Source organism: Plutella xylostella, chromosome 19 (assembly GCF_932276165.1).
Source record: "Plutella xylostella chromosome 19, ilPluXylo3.1, whole genome shotgun sequence".
NCBI lineage: Eukaryota > Metazoa > Arthropoda > Insecta > Lepidoptera > Plutellidae > Plutella > Plutella xylostella.
In genome coordinates, this window is record NC_063999.1 from 60,034 (window position 1) to 79,846 (window position 19,813).

The window sequence follows — 19,813 nt, forward strand, 5'->3', positions numbered from 1 at the left end:
AAAAATATTTATTTAAAACTGTCCCAAAAGACCGCGCAGACTATCAGTCACGGCTGACAGCCACGTCCGTAAGCCGCGTCCGCTTATGTGTCGGCGGCGCCTTGACGCTGTGATGTCAAACCTGTGTCAAACCCATAGGCTCTCTAATCTGTGGTCAAACCACAGAGTAGGTACTATAAACTATAAATTTCTCAGATAAATTTAAATTTGGATTTTGGTTTGGTTTTCACTGAGGTTTTCACCAATTTCAACTTTTCATGTCTACTTTCCCTATTATGTTGCTCTCTGGCTTGTTTGGTGTCCCAATTTCTACAGATCTTCCCAGATCTAACACAAATTTGTATTTAAAACAATGTCGAAAAAAACTCGCGGGCCGAACTTTACCGTAATTGAGAAAGACATTCTTATAAATTTAATAACTAAATATAAGGATGTGGTGGAGAACAAAAAGACTGATTACTGATAATGAGACCAATGCCAAGAAAAACAAAGTATGGAGGAAAATAAGCGACGAGTTTAATTTAAAAAACTCTAGCTGTGTCCGAAACACGGGACAATTAAAGACACTGTGGGAAAACATAAAAAGAACCACAAGAAAAGATAAGGCAAAAACTAAGAAAGAAATACGCCTAACAACAGGTATCTACATAGTAAAATCAGTGGTGTGTTGGTGCAGTGTACTCAATTCGTCTCATGGTTGTATCATGTACTTATTATTCAATATAATTTTTTGCAGGAAGAGGCGGGACAAATCCATTCCAAGGCCAGGTAGAAATAATACTTGGGACAACACTAAGTGGAATCGAGAATCCATTAGATAGTGATGCAAACTTGGTTTTAAAGAAAGTTTTAGCAAATGAAGTAGAAGTATCAGAAAATGAATCATATCAATCAGAGATCTCAAACACCAAGACTTCCGTAGTAGACCAATGCTTCATAGGAGCAGAGAATGAATCTGGTCAATCACAGATGTATCAAGACAACATAACAAGAGAATATGAATGCATGACAAATGTGTCTGATGGATTAGTAAATAATAAAGAACACAGTCCTACATGGTTGCAAAAAAGAAGACCAAAATATACTGATCTACAATATAAGATACTAGAACATAAACTAGAATTGGCTAAGTTATTACAAAAAAATGCTGAATCAGAGGGGAAGATGAAATATAAAATTCAGGAGGAGCAATTAAAACAAGAAAAAATCAACACAAAAATTTTAGAGCTAAAACTGAAAGCAGCACAGTATGAATTATTAAATAAGAATAATTAATAATTTATGCTGCATCATCTTCTAGTCTGATCAATATTTTTTTTATAATAGCATAAATTTTGAAATACTTAGGGACATTTTATACATTTAGTTAAGTAAATTAGGTACATAAAAACATTAAAAACCAGCCAACACATAATATTATGTAATTACAAAGTTCTACATCAGGTTCATCCTCAGGTAAATAGTCCTGGGCCTTTATCAGGATATTATGTAAAACTGCTGTGGCCACTGTTGGGGTTGATTGATGCCCACAACAACGGGGTTGATAGTTAATGATAATTGATAGTTTGATAGGGTGAGTGCCGAACCGCCGCGTGACGTATGATAATGAAAAGACGTCGTAATGTGTGAACGGTATATTGAACACTGAAATATGATTATGTAGGTACAATTGACGCTAAGTCTAAGTAGGTCGCACGTTTAAGTAAATGCAAACTAATGCCTAGATGTTAACTCTAACATCTTCCCCACTCAGAGAAGAGAGAAAATGATATTGAAACGAAATGATAAAATTGAATACATGATCTACTGATAAGGTAATGACTAAGTAAATTATCTGAAATTGATACATTTCTTAAATAGAAGTTATTCCAAAAATTATAATATTAATAGAATTAATCTAAAGTTAACAGTTAATCTAATGATAGTTAGAAAATGATTTTGTCCAATCACATTGATCGATTGTACTTATTTTTACGCGCACATACTACTGGAATTTTATGACCACTATCACTGCACTCATAAGATAGATTTTGCAATCGAATGTTGTCACTACACAACACACTGGAGTGGCCCACCAGGACCGGAGAGCCCGGGCGGGGGGCCGCTGGGCGGGCTGCCGGGGCCGCCGGCGCCCGGGCGCGCTGCCTGCCGCCGCACGCTCGCCGCCACGCCACCGCCGCGCCGACGATCGCCAGGGTCGCTACTATCCCGTACACCGCCACGTAGTGATGAATGTCATGATTGCTCATACTGCTTGCTACCAGAGGTACTCTCTGCTTCATGTCATCCAGTTGTGTCTGAACTTCTGATAATTGTTGCTGGTGCTCTTGGTCTGATATTGATTCTGTGGTGATATTCTCTAATGGCAGCGTTATATTAAACATGTGATTAATAGCAGCCATTTTTGGTAGTTCTATTTCGGAGTGCAGTACTAATTTGTTGGATTTCTGATTGTGTGAGTATAATGTAAACTCTTTTGATTTTATAGCACAATCGGTTCCGACAGCAAACATGCCAGCTGATTGTAATTGTAATGATGTAATCTGATCTGGGCATAATAATTTAATCAACAGGGCATTTATCGCAACAGAAATAAAAGTATGTATTTATTTGACTCAGCTCTATCCATTCATTGTCGCATAGCTGGACAGCTGTTTTACATAGACTTGACCCATTTTTCTTCTGACATACTTACATCTTCATCACTTTTGATTGAATATACTGGAGACCTTAAGTTGCAAATGATTGATGACTGATCCCTCTCCATACATAACTGTAATTCATTTTGAGACACTCGAATCATCGTATCCTTTCTTAGGTTTATAGCAATGTAATTTTATACTGGAACTATGCTGACTTTACGATTTTGTATTTGATGGGGAATTGGTATTATTTTTAAAATCTCGTAGTAGTCTCTGGTGACTAAGGGTATGGTTATTTCAATGATGATATAGTTTTTTGATAGTTTTGCTCTTGTTTTTAATAGATGATAAATTTTCGCTAAGTTTGAGTCTTCACCAGGCAGTGTAAGGTCCTTGGTAAGATGAGATGATATGATATTGAGCTCGTGTTGTAGTTGTTCAGGTGTTATTAGATGTAAGTTTATTTTCCCATGATAGATGTTGGTAATGGTATCGAGTAGGTCATTTTGCATAGATTTGATTTGAGAAATTAGATTACTGGTTATAGCAGCTGACATCGTGAAGTCATTGATTAATGATATGCTGTTCAAGTCTTTCTGAATATTATTCTGATTCTGTTCTAAATTTAACAGTCTCTTGTTGATCGCCTTATGATGTTTATCCATAATATCCTCAGATCTTTTGATAAAGTTAAACTCTGCTTCAACTATCGATGTCTGGTTTTTCCACAACATTGCTAAATGATTTTGATTTTGCTTGATGAGGTTGATGTCATTCTCATATTTTTCTGCAAACTGGCTGTCTAGTACACCAAATAAGGTATTAGCTACGTTTCCCACGAGGTTGACTAAGCCTCGTCTGCGCCGGCGCCTCACCGTCTGTTGATTTGATAGTACACCATCGTAGTGCTTTATTTCTCCGAACTCGTGTCGCAGTTGTAACATGATCTCTTCACAGTGTGACTGACTTCTTATCTTGGTACATACTTTGTTTATGTAATATAAGTACTCTGTAATTGTCGACAAGCCGTCTCGGTATGGGTTCATGTCATAATAAACGATAAGCCGCCACTCATCTCTTATTAATTGTGCGTTTGATATTTTGTCAAAATAGACTGATTGATTGTTTTTGAACCTTGTATAGTTGTAGGCACATTCGGAGTTTGATATTAGGCTGAAGAAGAACAATAATGCTGATACGAGTAATGATAGGTTGAATGGTTTCTTCTTTTTGATTGTTCTTTTTGGTCTTTTGTTTTGTTCAGTGGGAGGCAAGTTGCGTTGAGCATTTGATGAGTCATCGCTTTCTGCTGCTTGGTTGTTGATAGTTTGATAATTTTGCTCTACAGGCAGTATTGATAATTTAACGATAGGACGTTTTATTATGCCGTTTTTCGTTTTGACAGTTACCACCCTCACGTATCCGTCCTTTCCCGGACGGACCTCTAAGATTCGGCCCATTGGCCACTTCCCAGCCGGCAAATTCGCGTCATTTATGATAACTATCTCCGACCTTGAAGTTTGGTTGAGGGCTACGCCATTTACCCTTGATGGATAACTGCGTGAGATATTCATTTCTCCATCGCCTCCAGATGTCGTTGAATATTTTTTGAGTATGATACCATCTACTTCTATGATCTTCTTCCGTTTCAATCACGTTTAGAGAAGGACCGCTTGCCAAAAAGTGCGAAGGTGTTAAACAATCTAGCTCATTCGGGTCTTCTGTGATTGGGCACAGGGGCCTACTGTTCAAACAGGCTTCTAGCTGAGCGAGTAACGTGGAGTACTCCTCAAATGTCAGTTTTTGATCGCCGACAACTCTCTTTAGGTGATGTTTCAGTTGTTTGACCTGACTCTCCCACAAACCTCCTGCTGATGGCCATGATGGTCCTTGGAAATGCCATTCGATATTCATATCTGCTATCTCGCTCATGAACTCTGTACCGAATGTTTCTTTGATCTGTTCGTATTCTTCTTTCAGTTTTCGGTCAGCGCCAATGAAGCAGGATCCAAAATCGCTGTACAGGTGCCCAGGTGTCCCTCTTTTTGCTGATAGGCGTTTTAGGGCTGCAAGCATCGCTGATGTTGATAAATCCGAAACTAATTCGAGATGCACGGCTTTTGTCACCATACATACAAATACCGCAACATATCCTTTTGATGTTTTGGTGCCTCGACCTTTACTAGGTTTCACATAAAGATGGCCGGTGTAATCGACACCTGTATGATAAAACGGTCGAGCGGTGTTGATTCTTGGCTCCGGTAGGTCACCCATTAGTTGTTGATGTTTTGATGGTGAGTGCTTTCTGCACTTAACACACAATCTTATTTGCTTTTTTACAACACGGTAACCACCAATAATCCAGTACTTTTGTCTGATTACTCCTGTAGTCATTTTAGGTCCACCGTGGAATGTGAGTTTATGTGTTTGATCTATGATAAGTTCCGATAATCTGCACTTTTCTGGTATGATGATCGGGTGCTTCATATCGGGGTGCATGTTAGCGTGTTTCAATCTACCCCCTACCCTGAGGATACCTTCCTCGTCTAAAAAGGGCGTAAGACACAACAGTTTGCTTTTTCCGCTGATACTCTGGCCTGATTGTAATTTATCTATCTCCTTGCTATACTCAGCCTGCTGTGTGTGCTTTATTATTATGATTTTGCTGATTCTGAGTTCGCTGATGGACAGATAAGGTTTCCAAATTTGCTGTTTTTTGTGATGTTTGTCTGATAAATATTGCACGAAACGCTTCAACCATGCGATTGAACGCACAACTTTTTTCAGGGAGCTGAAATGCTTGATGACCTTATTGATGACGTCATTGTTGTCTTGCTGCGTGACGTTTACTTGTTTTATCTTTTTGATTTCTTGATCGGTTTGATATGTTTCCTTTTGAGCGGTTGTTTTTTCGAACTCTCGAAGCCATTCCGGCCCGCACCACCAGAGGGCGTTGTTCTTGAGTTCTGTGGCTGATTGTCCTCGGCTAGCACAGTCTGCCGGATTATCTGCTGATGCCACATACCTCCATGAGTCTGATGGGATGGTCATCGTTTTGGTCCTTCGAGCCTTCGGAACAGGCGGGATCAGTCGCGAGTGTCGTGAATCTTAGCATTTGTGCTTCGCGAGTGGTTTACCTATTGTTTTGCAAGGATTTATCATTTGGAGACCTGTGGAGTCAGGGAACCATCAAACTATCATCTTCAGCCAGCTTTATCAAGTAAGATCTTTCCTTTTTTTTTTGCTTGCTCTCAACTTAAAAAATGGAAGTCAACATGGAAGACATCCTAGCTACGAAACAGCAAATCATTGATGCTATGGAAAGTCTCTATATCAACTTTAAAAAAGACCCCAAGGATCGCAAATCAAAAACTGATTATTTCAAGCGGAAATTAGATGTGCTTAATAGTTATTGGGGCGAATTTCAAAGTAATCATATTAAATTATGTGGATTTGACGACAAATCGCACGAATATTTCGTCAACAACGTCTTTGAGGCAGTACGCGTTCGTTACGAATATATCATGAATCAAATTAAGGAATCAAAATCATCATTATCAGCACCTTTTATGAAACCACCCGTCCTAAAATTGGGAACGGGAACAGCACAACAGCATGAGCACGTCGATGAGGCGTCAAGGATGCAGCAGCCGGCCTCAGCAGCACCTGGAACTAGTCGGGCGACGGATTTGGTACCTGTTGACAGCATCAACATGAAAGAGTCAGGAGCCGTACCTCGGGACACTTCAACATTGACCCCGGCACCTATCAAATTCAAAGTGAAGACTAGCTCACACGACGCCGATGACGATCCCTCAGAACAGATGCAGCCTGAGAGATGCTCTGAGAAACTTATCAAACAAAATAGCATACAATTTTCGAGCTTTAAACAGAACATTATCAAGCATTAATTTAGACGATTTATCAGAGAGATGGGAATTGGAAGATTGTCTTAAAACGCTGCAAACCAGGTGGCGTGCTATTGATTCTCTTCATTGGGAGTTGGATGGAGAATTGAACGGCCAGAATCTGGAGTATGAAGAAGCATTTTCTGAGTACGAGCAGTGTTACAATGAGATGAAAAGAGCCATCAATAAGAAAATGTGGAGCACGCAGCATCGTGAGAAGTCTACACCAGTTCTGGAGATTCCTCAATTCCATGGAAATTATCACTTATGGACCTCATTCAAAGATCTCTTCATGGAGGCCATACATAACAACTCATCGCTCTCTAATGCGCAGAAGATGCAGTTCCTGAAATCTAAAGTTAAAGGTGAGGCGGAGCGCCTTATACAACACCTCAAAGTAAGCAGCGATAACTACGGAGCGTGCTGGGAAATACTTAACAATAGATATAATAACCGGAAGGAAGCTCATCTTCTCAGCTCATATCAATATCATGTTAAATCTACCATCGATGCAAAATCAAGCTTCTATCAACCAGATCAAGCGACTACATGACGTCACCATCGAGTGCCTGAACGCAGTCAAAAATCTAGGAATCGACACTGCCACTTGGGACCCATTACTAGTCCACATTTTGTCACAAAAGCTAGATGCGAGTACAAATGAGGCATACATCGATTCTCTCCAAAAACCGTTTGAGTTACCCACCCTTGCGGAATTTTTATCATTTCTGGAAGGCAAATTCAGGAAAATGGAGTCAGCCTCCGGAAAAACTAAAATCGAGGAAAATATCACCCCACAAAAATCTAAAATATCATTTATCAAGCCGAAAAATTTAAACAAAAATTACCAGCAATCATTTACGTCATTGAATAAAAGTAGCGCACGTCCGGTCTACAATAAAAACAACAACTTCGCAAAAAGATGCCCGATTTGCGACACATTCGAACACGCGTTATTCTATTGCCCTCAATTCTTAGAAATGGAAAACAAATCAAAATTAAACATCATCAATAAGCATGACTTATGCAAAAACTGTCTGTATTGTCACTTTGGAAAGCCGTGTATATCAGAAAAACGCTGTCAAAAATGCAATTCAGATCATAACACCATCTTATAGTGCCACAAACTTATCTGTTCCGGTGAGAGCGAACTAAATTGGTCCATATAATCTATGTCAATATGAAATTCATTAGTACAGTAAGTAATGAGGTATGGACCAATTTAGTTCGCTCTCACCGGAACAGATAAGTTTGTGGCACTATACATGACGCATTTTCGCAAGGCCATCAATATGGCCAAACAGCATCGCGACCGACATCATCGAACATCAAGTTTGAGCCAAATAGGAATAAAAATACTCACGTGTCACTACAACGTGACGTTCCACCCGAAGTACTGTTGGCCACAGCTATGCTAAAAGTAAAATCAGCGGATGGTACATATCATACATTAAGGGCACTTATAGATCAAGGATCACAAACATCTTTAATCACAGAAAAGGCAGCGCAGGCATTGAGACTATCGAGAAGCAAATTCCACGGTATCATATCAGGAGTAGGTACTAAGGAAAGTACTTGTAAAGTTATCACCAAAATCTGTTGCTCATCAATGGACAACAATTATCAATTCGAGACCGAGGTACTTATCATGAAATCTCTTATCAAAAATTTACCCAGTGTCTCATTTAATGAACCAGAATGGTCATTTTTAAACAATATCAAACTTGCTGATCCACAGTTTTATATAAGTCGGCCAGTCGATTTACTGCTCGGCGCTGATATATACTCTATCATTTTGTTGGAAGGAATATGCAAGCAACATGAGAACGTACCTATAGCCCAGCAAACACAGCTGGGTTGGATTTTATGCGGTCATGTTAAAACATTACAATGCAACGTAACATTATGCGATATTGACGAAATAAAGAGGTTTTGGGAAATAGAAGATATCACCGACAAATCGCAACTATCATCATCCGAAGAACAAGTTATCAATTTTTATCAAAAATCAACCCGGAGATTAGAGGACGGCAGGTATGAAGTGAGGATACCAATGAAGGAAAACTTCGAGGACAAACTCGGGACCTCCAAAAATAAAGCTGTTGCTCAATTCCGTCAATTAGAGCGAAAATTCTGTAAAAATAAACAAATGGAATCTGATTACAAAGCATTCATTCATGAGTACCTATCGCTCGGTCACATGAAACTATCAACATATGACGGCAATATGAAACCGACCTTCTTTTTGCCGCATCATAGTGTCACACGCGAAGAATCAACAACTACTAAGACTAGAGTAGTATTTAATGGGTCAGCACCTACCTCAACAGGACATAGCCTTAATGACCTTATGGAATGCGGGCCCAATCTTCAACAAGACCTTCAAACGCTTATCATTAAATGGAGGCAATATCAAATCGCGTTCACAGCCGACATAGAAAAAATGTATAGGCAAATCTGGGTGCATGAAGAAGATCAGAACCTTCAAAAGATCGTATGGAGAGATTCACCAGAGCATGTACTCCAGGAATATCAACTAAGATCTGTCACCTATGGACTCCGCTCATCACCGTTTCTTGCTATGATGACACTGCGGAGATTAGCGGCAGATGAAAAAGAAATCAACCCAAACAGCATTGCAGCAGATGTCATTGAGTCCTGCTTTTACATGGATGATGTCGTGCATGGCTGTCATACAGCAGAAGAAGCTGAAGAACTGAAAGAAAACCTTATGTCGGTGCTCCAGAGTGGAGGATTTAACCTGCGCAAGTGGAAATCAAATCACTTACCTATATCAACCACATCAGAATCAGAACAAACAGAATTTGACTTTAAGCAAGCAGAAACAGCAAAAACTTTAGGGTTAAGTTGGAACCCCATTCAAGACTGTTTCACATTCCAGTCAAAAATTGAAATATCATCAGAAATGGTGACAAAGAGATCATTCCTATCAGACCTTTCGAAGATCTTCGATCCCATCGGATGGCTCTCCCCACTAACTACAAAATTAAAAATTATGTTCCAGCAAGTATTCATGTCACAGATTGGATGGGACGATCAACTACCAAAAGATTTAACCACAGAATGGATGGTGCTTAGAGAGGACATCATAAATATCAACTATTATAAAATACAACGATGGCTTGGCACTGTTAACGGCGACGAGATTGAGTTGCACGGCTTCTGCGACGCGTCTCTGAAAGCTTATGCGTGCGTCATCTACTGTAAAATCAAGAGAGGAGACCATGTATCAATCAACCAAGTAACTGGAAAGGCAAGACTAGTTCCTGCTAGCAGCACAAAAGAAGAAAAGGTATCTACCTAGATTAGAGCTATGTGGCTCTCTTCTACTATCAGTTGTTATGGAGAAAGTCATACAATGTCTATCAGAAGACTATAAAATATCAGTTTACGGATGGTGCGATAGTAAAATAGTGCTAGGATGGCTTCAGGGTGAGCCGGCACGTTGGAAAACTTTCGTGGCCAACAGAGTATCAAAGGTGGTGAAGACCATCCCATCAGACTCATGGAGGTATGTGGCATCAGCAGATAATCCGGCTCGAAGGACCAAAACGATGTTGGGGTTGATTGATGCCCACAACAACGGGGTTGATAGTTAATGATAATTGATAGTTTGATAGGGTGAGTGCCGAACCGCCGCGTGACGTATGATAATGAAAAGACGTCGTAATGTGTGAACGGTATATTGAACACTGAAATATGATTATGTAGGTACAATTGACGCTAAGTCTAAGTAGGTCGCACGTTTAAGTAAATGCAAACTAATGCCTAGATGTTAACTCTAACAGCCACGAAACAGGTTATTTATTGTATCTGCATCCCCAAGCAAGCATGGTTTCCATTGTCCAGAGGCGTTCAATGGGAAATCTGCTCCTTATTATTGGGACTCATTATATAGACTATCTCCTCAGGTGTCCTTGGATTATCCAGTGGCATCATAATCATAACATATGGTCAATTTATGTATGCACTATCATTTAGAATTAGAAGATACATATGTACCACCATAACTATTACCCCATTTACATTCAGCCCCTGCCGCTGCCCCTCGCGCTGCAGGGAATAATTCCCTAAATATTGCTGCAGCAGGATCGAGAGGAGTGTGTGTTTACATACTGCCGTATCACTCACTTCGCTTTCAAGTGTCGGCAATGACAGACGTCGAAATAATTACATCGGCCGCGGCCTCATTTTATATAGGGAGAAAAAATGTATAGGCAGAAAAAAGAAACAACCACTAAGGAGCGACACTACATTATCTGATGCATTAAAATCGGTTCAGTCGTTGCAATTACCTAAACTATCACTATCCGTAGTAGAAACAAAAGACACATGCGTTACTCGAATGTACCCATAGTACGTAAGAAATTAGCTCTTGATAAAAAATGTTAAAACCCCGAAAGGAGAATGGTCATTTCTCTATGGCGCCATGACCCAGAGCGGCCATTGATGAAACATACACTGATGTGTAGTCCGTGACTACAGCATATACTGGTATTAATTTTATTATTATGAGGCATGGGAGAACGAAGATATAGGTGATGAAAGATCAAGTCTTTCTACTGTACTAGATGTTACCCTCGAGCTAAAAATTTATTTTAAAAGTGTTCCCGTGGGAATTCCTGGATAAAAAGTATTTTATAATACTTCGGGATAACGGGAACTTGAATAGAATGAAATATTTTTTGAAATTGGTCTCTTTATAAAAATAGGTTTCTGAGTGTGAAATGTGCAAAAATAATTATGATATTATTTGCATAAACAAAATCATGTAATACATTTTGTGATGCGCTATGTATTGGGAATCCCATGATTTAGATTATAAAACTTATTTGTGCGTGTACCATCCATCAAAATCTTATTTAACGAAAAAAATATATTAAATTAATTTACTTTTGAACCCTAATATCTCAAGAACCCCATGGTTTAGATTTTTTTAAATATTTTTCCCTGATAGTAGACATTTTTATCAATAACTTAAAATAGGTTTGGTTAGTGGCTGCTAACTTACGCAAAGCGGGTCAGGTTTCGCCATTCTTCTTTATTAGACAATCAACTTAAGTACAAGTGAACCTCCTCCAGGCGCTCAGCGAGTACTGAGCGTCGGAGCTGAATGTAAACACGCACTGCCGCTCGCGCTGCCGGTCCTTTGACTTCCGCACAAAAAACCGCCATTTAGGGGAGTGCCGGGCAGCGCGAGTGGCAATGGCAGCGGCATGAGAAGTATCGCGTTTACATACTGTCCTGCCCACTTCCCTGCCGCCTTCCCTGCCCACTTCCCTGCTCACTTCGGCTGAATGTAAACGAGGTATATTACTTTCAAATAGGGCATTTCTGTATGATGCATTCCAAATAGTGTGATCTTGACTGCTCTCTGGCCATTTTGTAACTATAAACATATTTATATTTTACTAGCTGTCCCCGCGAGCTTCGCTTCGCCTTAAAAAGTTTTCCCGTGGGAATTCCGGGATAAAAAGTAGCCTATGTTCTTTCTCAGGGTCTAGACCATATGTATACCAAATTTCATTCAAATCTGTTCAGTAGTTTTGGCGTGAAAAGGTAACAGACAGACAGACAGACAGACACAGTTACTTTCGCATTTATAATATTAGTAAGGATTGACATATAATTATACTTATCTGCAATTTCTCCACCAGAGTAACCGTCAGTCATAATGTTTACTCCAAAAGAGAATAGTACCTGCCTAAAACCTAATCCGAAGTGAAGCATGGCAAAGAATATTAGGTACGGTGGCCTGCGCCTAAAAGTATACAGGCGGAGTTTTTAAAATAGCGATCCCTGATGATGAAGGGACCAGCTAGGTATATTGTATTTTTGTGCTGTCACTTAGTACCTACTTTATAGTAGTTACTTACTTTATTTCTGAAGTTGGCTTTAATATAGGTATTTACTAAAAAATAAGCATTTAAGATTTTAGTGTGTGAAATATAGAATTTACGTGAGATCTGAATAAATGAGACTGCAGTGAAATAAATTAGCCACGTACCCACCTAGCGCACACGCTCGCGCCGCAGCCTCGCGAGCCAAAAGCTCGGCTGGTATGGACGTGCCTCGGGCGCGCGTTTGCTCGACCGAGAACGGCTCGGCCTCGAACCATTTGTCGGTAAACTTGACGCGCTCAAAGGTGCCTCAGTGAGCGCCACCGAGTACCTACATTATTTATGAGCGCTGTGCGTTAGGTGGGGACGGGTATGTTTTGACTCACGCGCGAAGCTACTTCAAATTTTGTCTCTTGCCATGTTTGTTTTATGATGGCTCAGCCTGCCTCGTGAGTCGTGATGCGGCCTCGCGTATGTTGAACAAAACTACTGAGGCTGCCGCGGGAAGCCTCGCTCGCGATCCGGACACCGAGGCTGCCGCGCGAGCCTGTGCGCTAGGTGGGTAAGCGGCTATTAACACATAAAGATACATTGTAGGGATTTTAATGAAGTCTAACTAAGACTAAAATGTAATAAGTATCCCTATTTCCTGCCAATATTATAAATGCAAAAGTTTGTGAGTGAGTATTTTACTTGCCTCATTTGTAACAATTACTTATGTAGGTACATATGCTACAAACTAAATAAATAAACTGTTAAGTATTCCAACCTGCAATTTTCGCGAAAAAATAAAGTCATTCTCCATATTTTTTTTGTAGTATTCTTTTCTTTTTTTAGGGTTCCGTAGCCAAAATGGCAAAAACGGAACCCTTATAGTTTCGTCATGTCCGTCTGTCCGTCTGTCACAGCCGATTTACTCGGAAACTATAAGTACTACAGTGATGAAATTTGATGGGAATATGTGTTGTATGAACCGCTACAAAAATATGACACTAAATAGTAAAAAAAAGAATTGGGGGTGGGGCCCCCCATACATGTAACTGAGGGATGAAATTTTTTTTTTCGATGTACATACCCGTGTGGGGTATCAATGGAAAGGTCTTTTAAAATGATATAAAGTTTTCTAAAAAACATTTTTCTTAAAGTGAACGGTTTTTGAGATATCAGCTCTCAAAGTCGTAAAAAGTATGTCCCCCCCCCTCTATTTTTATAACTACGGGGTATAAAATTCTAAAAAAAATAGAGGTGATGCATGCTAATTAACTCTTTCAACGATTTTTGGTTTGATCAAAGTATCTCTTATAGTTTTTGAGATAGGTTGATTTAACTATTTCCTTCTACGGAACCCTTTGTGCGCGAGCCCGACTCGCACTTGGCCGGTTTTTGTTTCTGTTTTCATTGTTCAGTGTGTCAAATAAATGTTTCTTTCTTTCATAGTAAAAAGCAAGTAAAAAGTCACGTGAATTTTGAAATTCTGATTTCATTTTCGGGCATAGATCATTGAGTATGAATGGTCTGGAGACGAAATTGGCAGACGTTCCCCTCTGGCGGGGTGGTAGGCCAGAAAGGCCCACCGATTTATAAAAACTAGTTGCAGTCTCAATTTTCACTAGACTCAATCTAGTTGGCAAAGCGTTCGTTTCATAGAAAATTATTTGTTTACAAACTAAAATGACAGCTTCAATTCATAGAATATCCGGATTCCGGATTTGATCACAGATTTTGGGCTTGTACACAACACTGCGTTGCGACGTCGCATCGCAAAAACCTGCGACAGTAATCAAACATTTGCCCTGAAAAACTGTCAAAACTGTAGCAGATTTTTGCGATGCGACGTCGCGACGCAGTTTTGTATACAAGCCCATAGTCATGGTTTATTGTTATAAGCAGTTGCCTAGCAACCAATGTCAAAAAAATGCAATAGTGATGTACCAGTAAGTAGATATTATGTATTGATCGACAAAAAGTTCATAGTTAAAGGCTCTCACAATTTATTTTATTTTGCAAAATATTTCTTTCATATCTTACAAAGCGTCCGTAGTCGAGCGGGCTTCAGTGATCGTAACTGATTACTGAGGTTAAGCAACAACTGGCACGGTCAGCCATTGGATGGGTGACCGATTTCAAGTGGTTTTTTTCTGGACGCTTTCGTGCTTCGGACGGCACGTTAAGCCGTGGGTCCCGGTTGCTGCTCCGGCAGCAGTCGTTAAGCCTAGTCAGAGGCCTTCGGGCGGCTTGAAAACATCTGACAGTCGGGTTGCCCACTTACCCGATAACTCTTCCAGCACAAGCTTGCTTGTGTTGGGGTCCACCAACCCGCACTAGGCCAGCGTGGTGGACTAGGCCGAAAACCCTTCCTTCATTGAAAGGAGACCCGTGCCCCAGCAGTGGGGACGAAATGGGTCGTGATGATAGTTACAAAAGTTAGTAAGTATAATATAATTAATACATAGTTATATAAATAAATGCTTCGTTTAATTCATAATTTAAATAATTTATAATAATTATTTCCAACCCATGTTCTCGAATTCATCGATAATACTTATCGATAATTGTTACATCCATTGGCAATAAAAATGACGACACTGTGTTCATTATTAAATGTCACTTCACATAACCCTTATTGCTGGGAATTAAAACTCATAATGACATGTTCCATGGGACATAATTGATTATCGTTAAATCGTATCGTATCGGTAAACGGTAAAATTTCCCCCCGCAAAAATTGGCAGACTTTTTTGAATCAAGAAAGATTGCTATGACGCTTCCCGAGGGTACACCCGAGTCCGCGTTGTTCTATGGCATAGATATACCATGCTGCACATGTAGGTCTCGGCTTAGTACCATTTTTGCAACACCTTTTTTGTACAGTCCAACTATAATGTCGTGAAAACGGAAGTGGATCCTAACTAATTGTTTAAGATCGTATTTAATCGATCTATTATACCTATTTATTAAAGGACAAATTCGTTAAAAATTCATAATCGATCGGTATTTTATTTTTAAAATGTAAGTACTTACCTATGTAAAAGTAAGTAAATAACTGATGAGCATAAAAAGTCTTAGCTAAATCGCACTCTTTTGATGTCAGGACTTTATAGTTTGACTGTATGTGTAATTGTGTATAATAATTTGGTCTTGTAGTCCTGTTACAGTAAAACTATAAAGTCCTGAAAACGGAAGTGGATCCTAAATTTAATGGAACTAAGTAAGTACCTATTATATTTATTTAAGGACAAAACCGTTAAAAAGCCTTTATCAATCAGTATTATATTTTTTTAAAGTATGTAAGTACCTAAATGTAAGAAAATAACTGATAATGATAAAGTCTTAGCAAAATCGCACTCTTTATTGTCATGACTTTATAGTTGGACTGTAGGTACTCCCCTGTGGAGCTTACGGCTACATATATTCTTCGCCACACATCCCTATCTTGATCCTTCACTTGACTTGGGCCAACGATTTTTTCATCACGACCCATCACGTCCCCACTGCTGGGGCACGGGTCTCCTTCCAATGAAGGAAGGATTTTAGGCCGCCTGGTGCGGGTTGGTGGACCCCAAACCCCAACACAAGCAAGCTTGTGCTGAGAGAGTTGTTGGGTAAGTGGGCAACCCGACTGTCAGATGTTTTCAAGCCGCCCGAAGGCCTCTGACTAGGCTTAACAACTGCTGCCGAAGCAGCAACCGGGACCCACGGCTTAACCTGCCGTCCAAAGCACGGAAGCGTCCAGAAAAGAACCACTTGAAATCGGTCACCCATCCAATGGCTGGCCGCGTCAGTTGTTTTGTTGCTTAACCTCAGCGACCAGTTTACGATCACTGAAGCCCGCTCATGGAAGTAATAAGTACTTACGTACGTACAACTTGGTACTTATTACTTCCATGAGCCCGCTCGACTACGGACGCGGGGCCCACAATAGACCTCTTCATTTCCGCATCCACGCCTTCCATGAGCATATGTATGTAGACTGTATGTAGTCTCATGACATTGACATCTATCGGCTTATAGTGTGACAAACTTATCTGTTTCGGTGAGAGCGAACTAAATTGATCCATATCTCATTACTTACTAATGAATTGTATATTGTAAATGATTAGATGGGTTTATTAACACCGCAAGAGCGAATTAAAAATACAAGCAAACCATGGAAGTAGAAAAAAAGACGGAAGGAATCTCGCGAACTAAAAAGTGACGCACCAAAAGTAAGTCAGTTTCATGTAACGACGAGACACACCCACACATTCACACAAAAAGTAAGTCACTGCGCCGCCATTACGTCGCGAACCTTACCGTAGTAAACACATAAACGTTGTTTGAAAAGTGCGAAAAATATGCCGTCCTGCGTTGTTAAATCTTGCAAGAATCACAATGGTTTTAAGAAAAAATGTGAAGGGATCACTTTTCACAGGTAAGTTATTCAATTAATACTATATTTCATATGGTTTACGTTTTTTTACTCAAAACATTTTGTTAGAAAAAAATGTAGGTAAACAAACATTCCAGTGTTACCAGTAATATTTTTTTAAATTTCCTCAAATTTGTGAGTTTAGTTTATGATGTGAGCCACTATGCCTGAAATAAAGGATTATTAATATTATTAATGCTCCAAACCAAACTCAATCACAAAATATTAATTTACCAGTACCTACTTCTGTTTTTAGATTTTCTAAAAAACATGACGCATGGAGAAAATCGTGGATCGACATAATACGGGATGTTGGGGGTGACAATAATTGGATTCCTTCCAAATCCAGCGTCATTTGCAGCATTCATTTTGATGCAAATGATTTATACACCACTAAAGAAAGGTTTTTTTCGTGTTGTCACTAATGCAGTGCCAAAAAAGGTATTTTTTTTTCCTTTTTACAGAAAAGGCTAAAGGAATTATCCCATACTGCCTGGTCTTATTTAATGTTGTCTTCTATGTGGTTTGGTAAATCTTATATATAAAAATGAATTGCTGTTTGTTAGTCTCGCTAAAACTCGAGAACTACTTTCTTATACTGAGCACGAAAATAGTGATTTCAGGCTTCTTTGCATACTTTAAATTATATTTATAAATTATTTTTATAAAAGAAATCTAAGTTCAATGATATCACGTACTCTTATGGCAAAGGTAAACATCGTGAGGAAACCTGCACATCTAGATTCCAGATGTGAATTACATTATTCTATCATTCCTAAAAAGCAATACCGTTAGCAACCTATAACGGTAGTAAATTAAAATATATGGGCTACAAAAATTGGCTTTGACTCATAAACCTGATCTATACAGACCAGTAGAATTTTAATTTATTCTGATTACATATTATTTTATTTTTATAGATTATTATTAACAGACTGCAAAATTTACAAAAGTAAGTATCATTTACATTACATTAATGAGTTTTTGCCCATAAATCATTCAATACATGAGTACAAATTGTACTTACCCGATTTTTCGGGAAAAATGGTTTTGTAATGGCAACCCTACGCACCCACACACTCTCAGGTCGCCGCCATTGCTGTGCGTCAATGTTTAGTTCGCGAGATTCCTTCCGTCTTTTTTTCTACTTCCATGAAGCAAACTTAAGGGTCTGCAATAGGGAATCGAGGGTTGGCATTGTCATAGAATTATGTAGTAAATGATGCTCTACAGCCTTGAAAAAAATCACACAGGTAGTTGAAGAGTCTAGCTAGGTGCTGAATCATTCGAATTTAAGTAAATGATTATGGATAACTGTAAATTAATTTCAGAATATCAAGAAAAACCAGTCAATCACACTCCCGTATTGTAACAACTGTGTCGTAATTATTAAGAATTTTCATAGGATTTTTATCATATTATAAAGTTAAAGGCTTGGACTAGGCGCTAAATACCTTGTTTTTTAATAAACACACACTTATTTTGTGTAAATTAATCCCAAACTTGAGCAATTTTTTTCCCTCAAATCTTCATACAAATATCTATGGCGGCTTTCTGTGTTATAAAATCATAAACACAAGTGACGTTTGACTCAGTTGGCCGCTGGCCTCCAAAGAAGGGTCACGTCGGTTTAGGCAGCACTGACAGCTCGCGATCTTATCGTGTACAGATACAAAATCACTGCACATTGGTTGTCATTGCACTTTTTCAACTTTTATGGCACCAACATAATTTGATTTGAAATTGAGGAAGCATAATTCTTCCAGTATATTCAATACATTAAATTAAATTAGATAGTGTGCAATATTCTCGTGATATTACAGTCTCGTAAAGGTCTGATGAGGAGCAGGAATATAGCGAATGGATCTAAGTGATGACAATACGCACGAACATTAGGTTAGGGATCAAAAATACAGTCTCTTGGTGCTGGTTGAGGTATGGTCTCGTGAGGATCTGATGAGGGCAGTAACACGGTGGTGGCTCAATTTTATTTCAAAGATGTTAATAGCTAAAAGCATCGAGTCTGGGCTATTAAGTATGTTTTTCAAAGAGAGAGAAAGAGATTTTGTTTTTCCTCTGGATGTGTTAGGTTTACTGGGTTTACTAAGTTCATTCTGTTAATGGCATCAAGTTGTTATGTGTTCATAAGTAATAATTATTTATTAACAAAATGCTGTTGATTCTCCACGAAAATGTAAAAATAAAATAAATAAAAATAAATTCGTAACGTAAAATTGTCAATGACGGAATTTCTTCTATAGACAGTAGCCACAAAAAAAACAAACGATAGATGGCGTGATTTGAAGATAAAGATACATTTTTTCGACACATAGACAGCAACAACAAAAAAAATACAGATTTAAAGAAAAGAAACACATACTTATACAAAACAACAAAGAAAAAAAAGGATACACATCAAAATAACTGGAAAAAATATAAGCCCCAATTTACTTGTGTGGGACAGGGAGTACCATAATATTTTTTTTGGGGTACTCCCCATCTATGCGAAATATAAGCTTGATATCTTTACCCGTTTCTGAGAAAAAGGGCGGTGACAGACAGTCAGTCAGACAGACGGACAACAAAGAGATCGTATAACGGTTGCTTTTTTTCTTTTGACGTTCGAAACCCTAAAATTAAGTAAAAATATTATGCTGCCAAAAAATGTACTTACAGGTATTGAAAAAGCGGTATATAGACAAATTATACCAGCAGAGGGTTCACCATTTAGCTGAATGTTACTTAGAAAACGGCCTTGAGTGGCGGTCAAGTTGGTCCCCGCCTGCGATACTTTCCATTAACATTGGGACTCGTTTTCATGTTTTTAGCGTACAGTCAGGTTTTTAGTTTTTTATAATTGTATTTTTTTATTTGTAACTTTTTAGTTGTTTTTATTTTATGAAATTTTACGTCGGTAGGTAGTTCATGATCATTTTTTATTTCAATAATTTTGGTGTTGTTATTTAAATACCTTCAATATGCATATTTTTGTAA

The 19,813-nt window shown here is 38.8% G+C and overlaps 2 protein-coding genes across 2 annotated transcripts; both read left to right on the forward strand.

Moving 5' to 3' along the window:
• The first annotated feature begins 320 nt into the window (after window positions 1-320).
• On the forward strand, window positions 321-1,501 carry LOC119690588. The gene is made up of 2 exons (XM_038106202.2): window positions 321-639; window positions 737-1,501. The coding sequence occupies exons 1-2, from the start codon at window positions 432-434 to the stop codon at window positions 1,273-1,275; spliced, it is 747 nt and encodes a 248-aa protein (XP_037962130.2). The 5' UTR covers window positions 321-431; the 3' UTR covers window positions 1,276-1,501.
• A 5,518-nt stretch (window positions 1,502-7,019) lies between these two features.
• On the forward strand, window positions 7,020-10,645 carry LOC125489993. The gene is made up of 4 exons (XM_048627892.1): window positions 7,020-7,664; window positions 7,814-8,189; window positions 9,576-9,812; window positions 10,604-10,645. The coding sequence occupies exons 1-4, from the start codon at window positions 7,042-7,044 to the stop codon at window positions 10,643-10,645; spliced, it is 1,278 nt and encodes a 425-aa protein (XP_048483849.1). The 5' UTR covers window positions 7,020-7,041.
• Window positions 10,646-19,813: the final 9,168 nt, after the last annotated feature.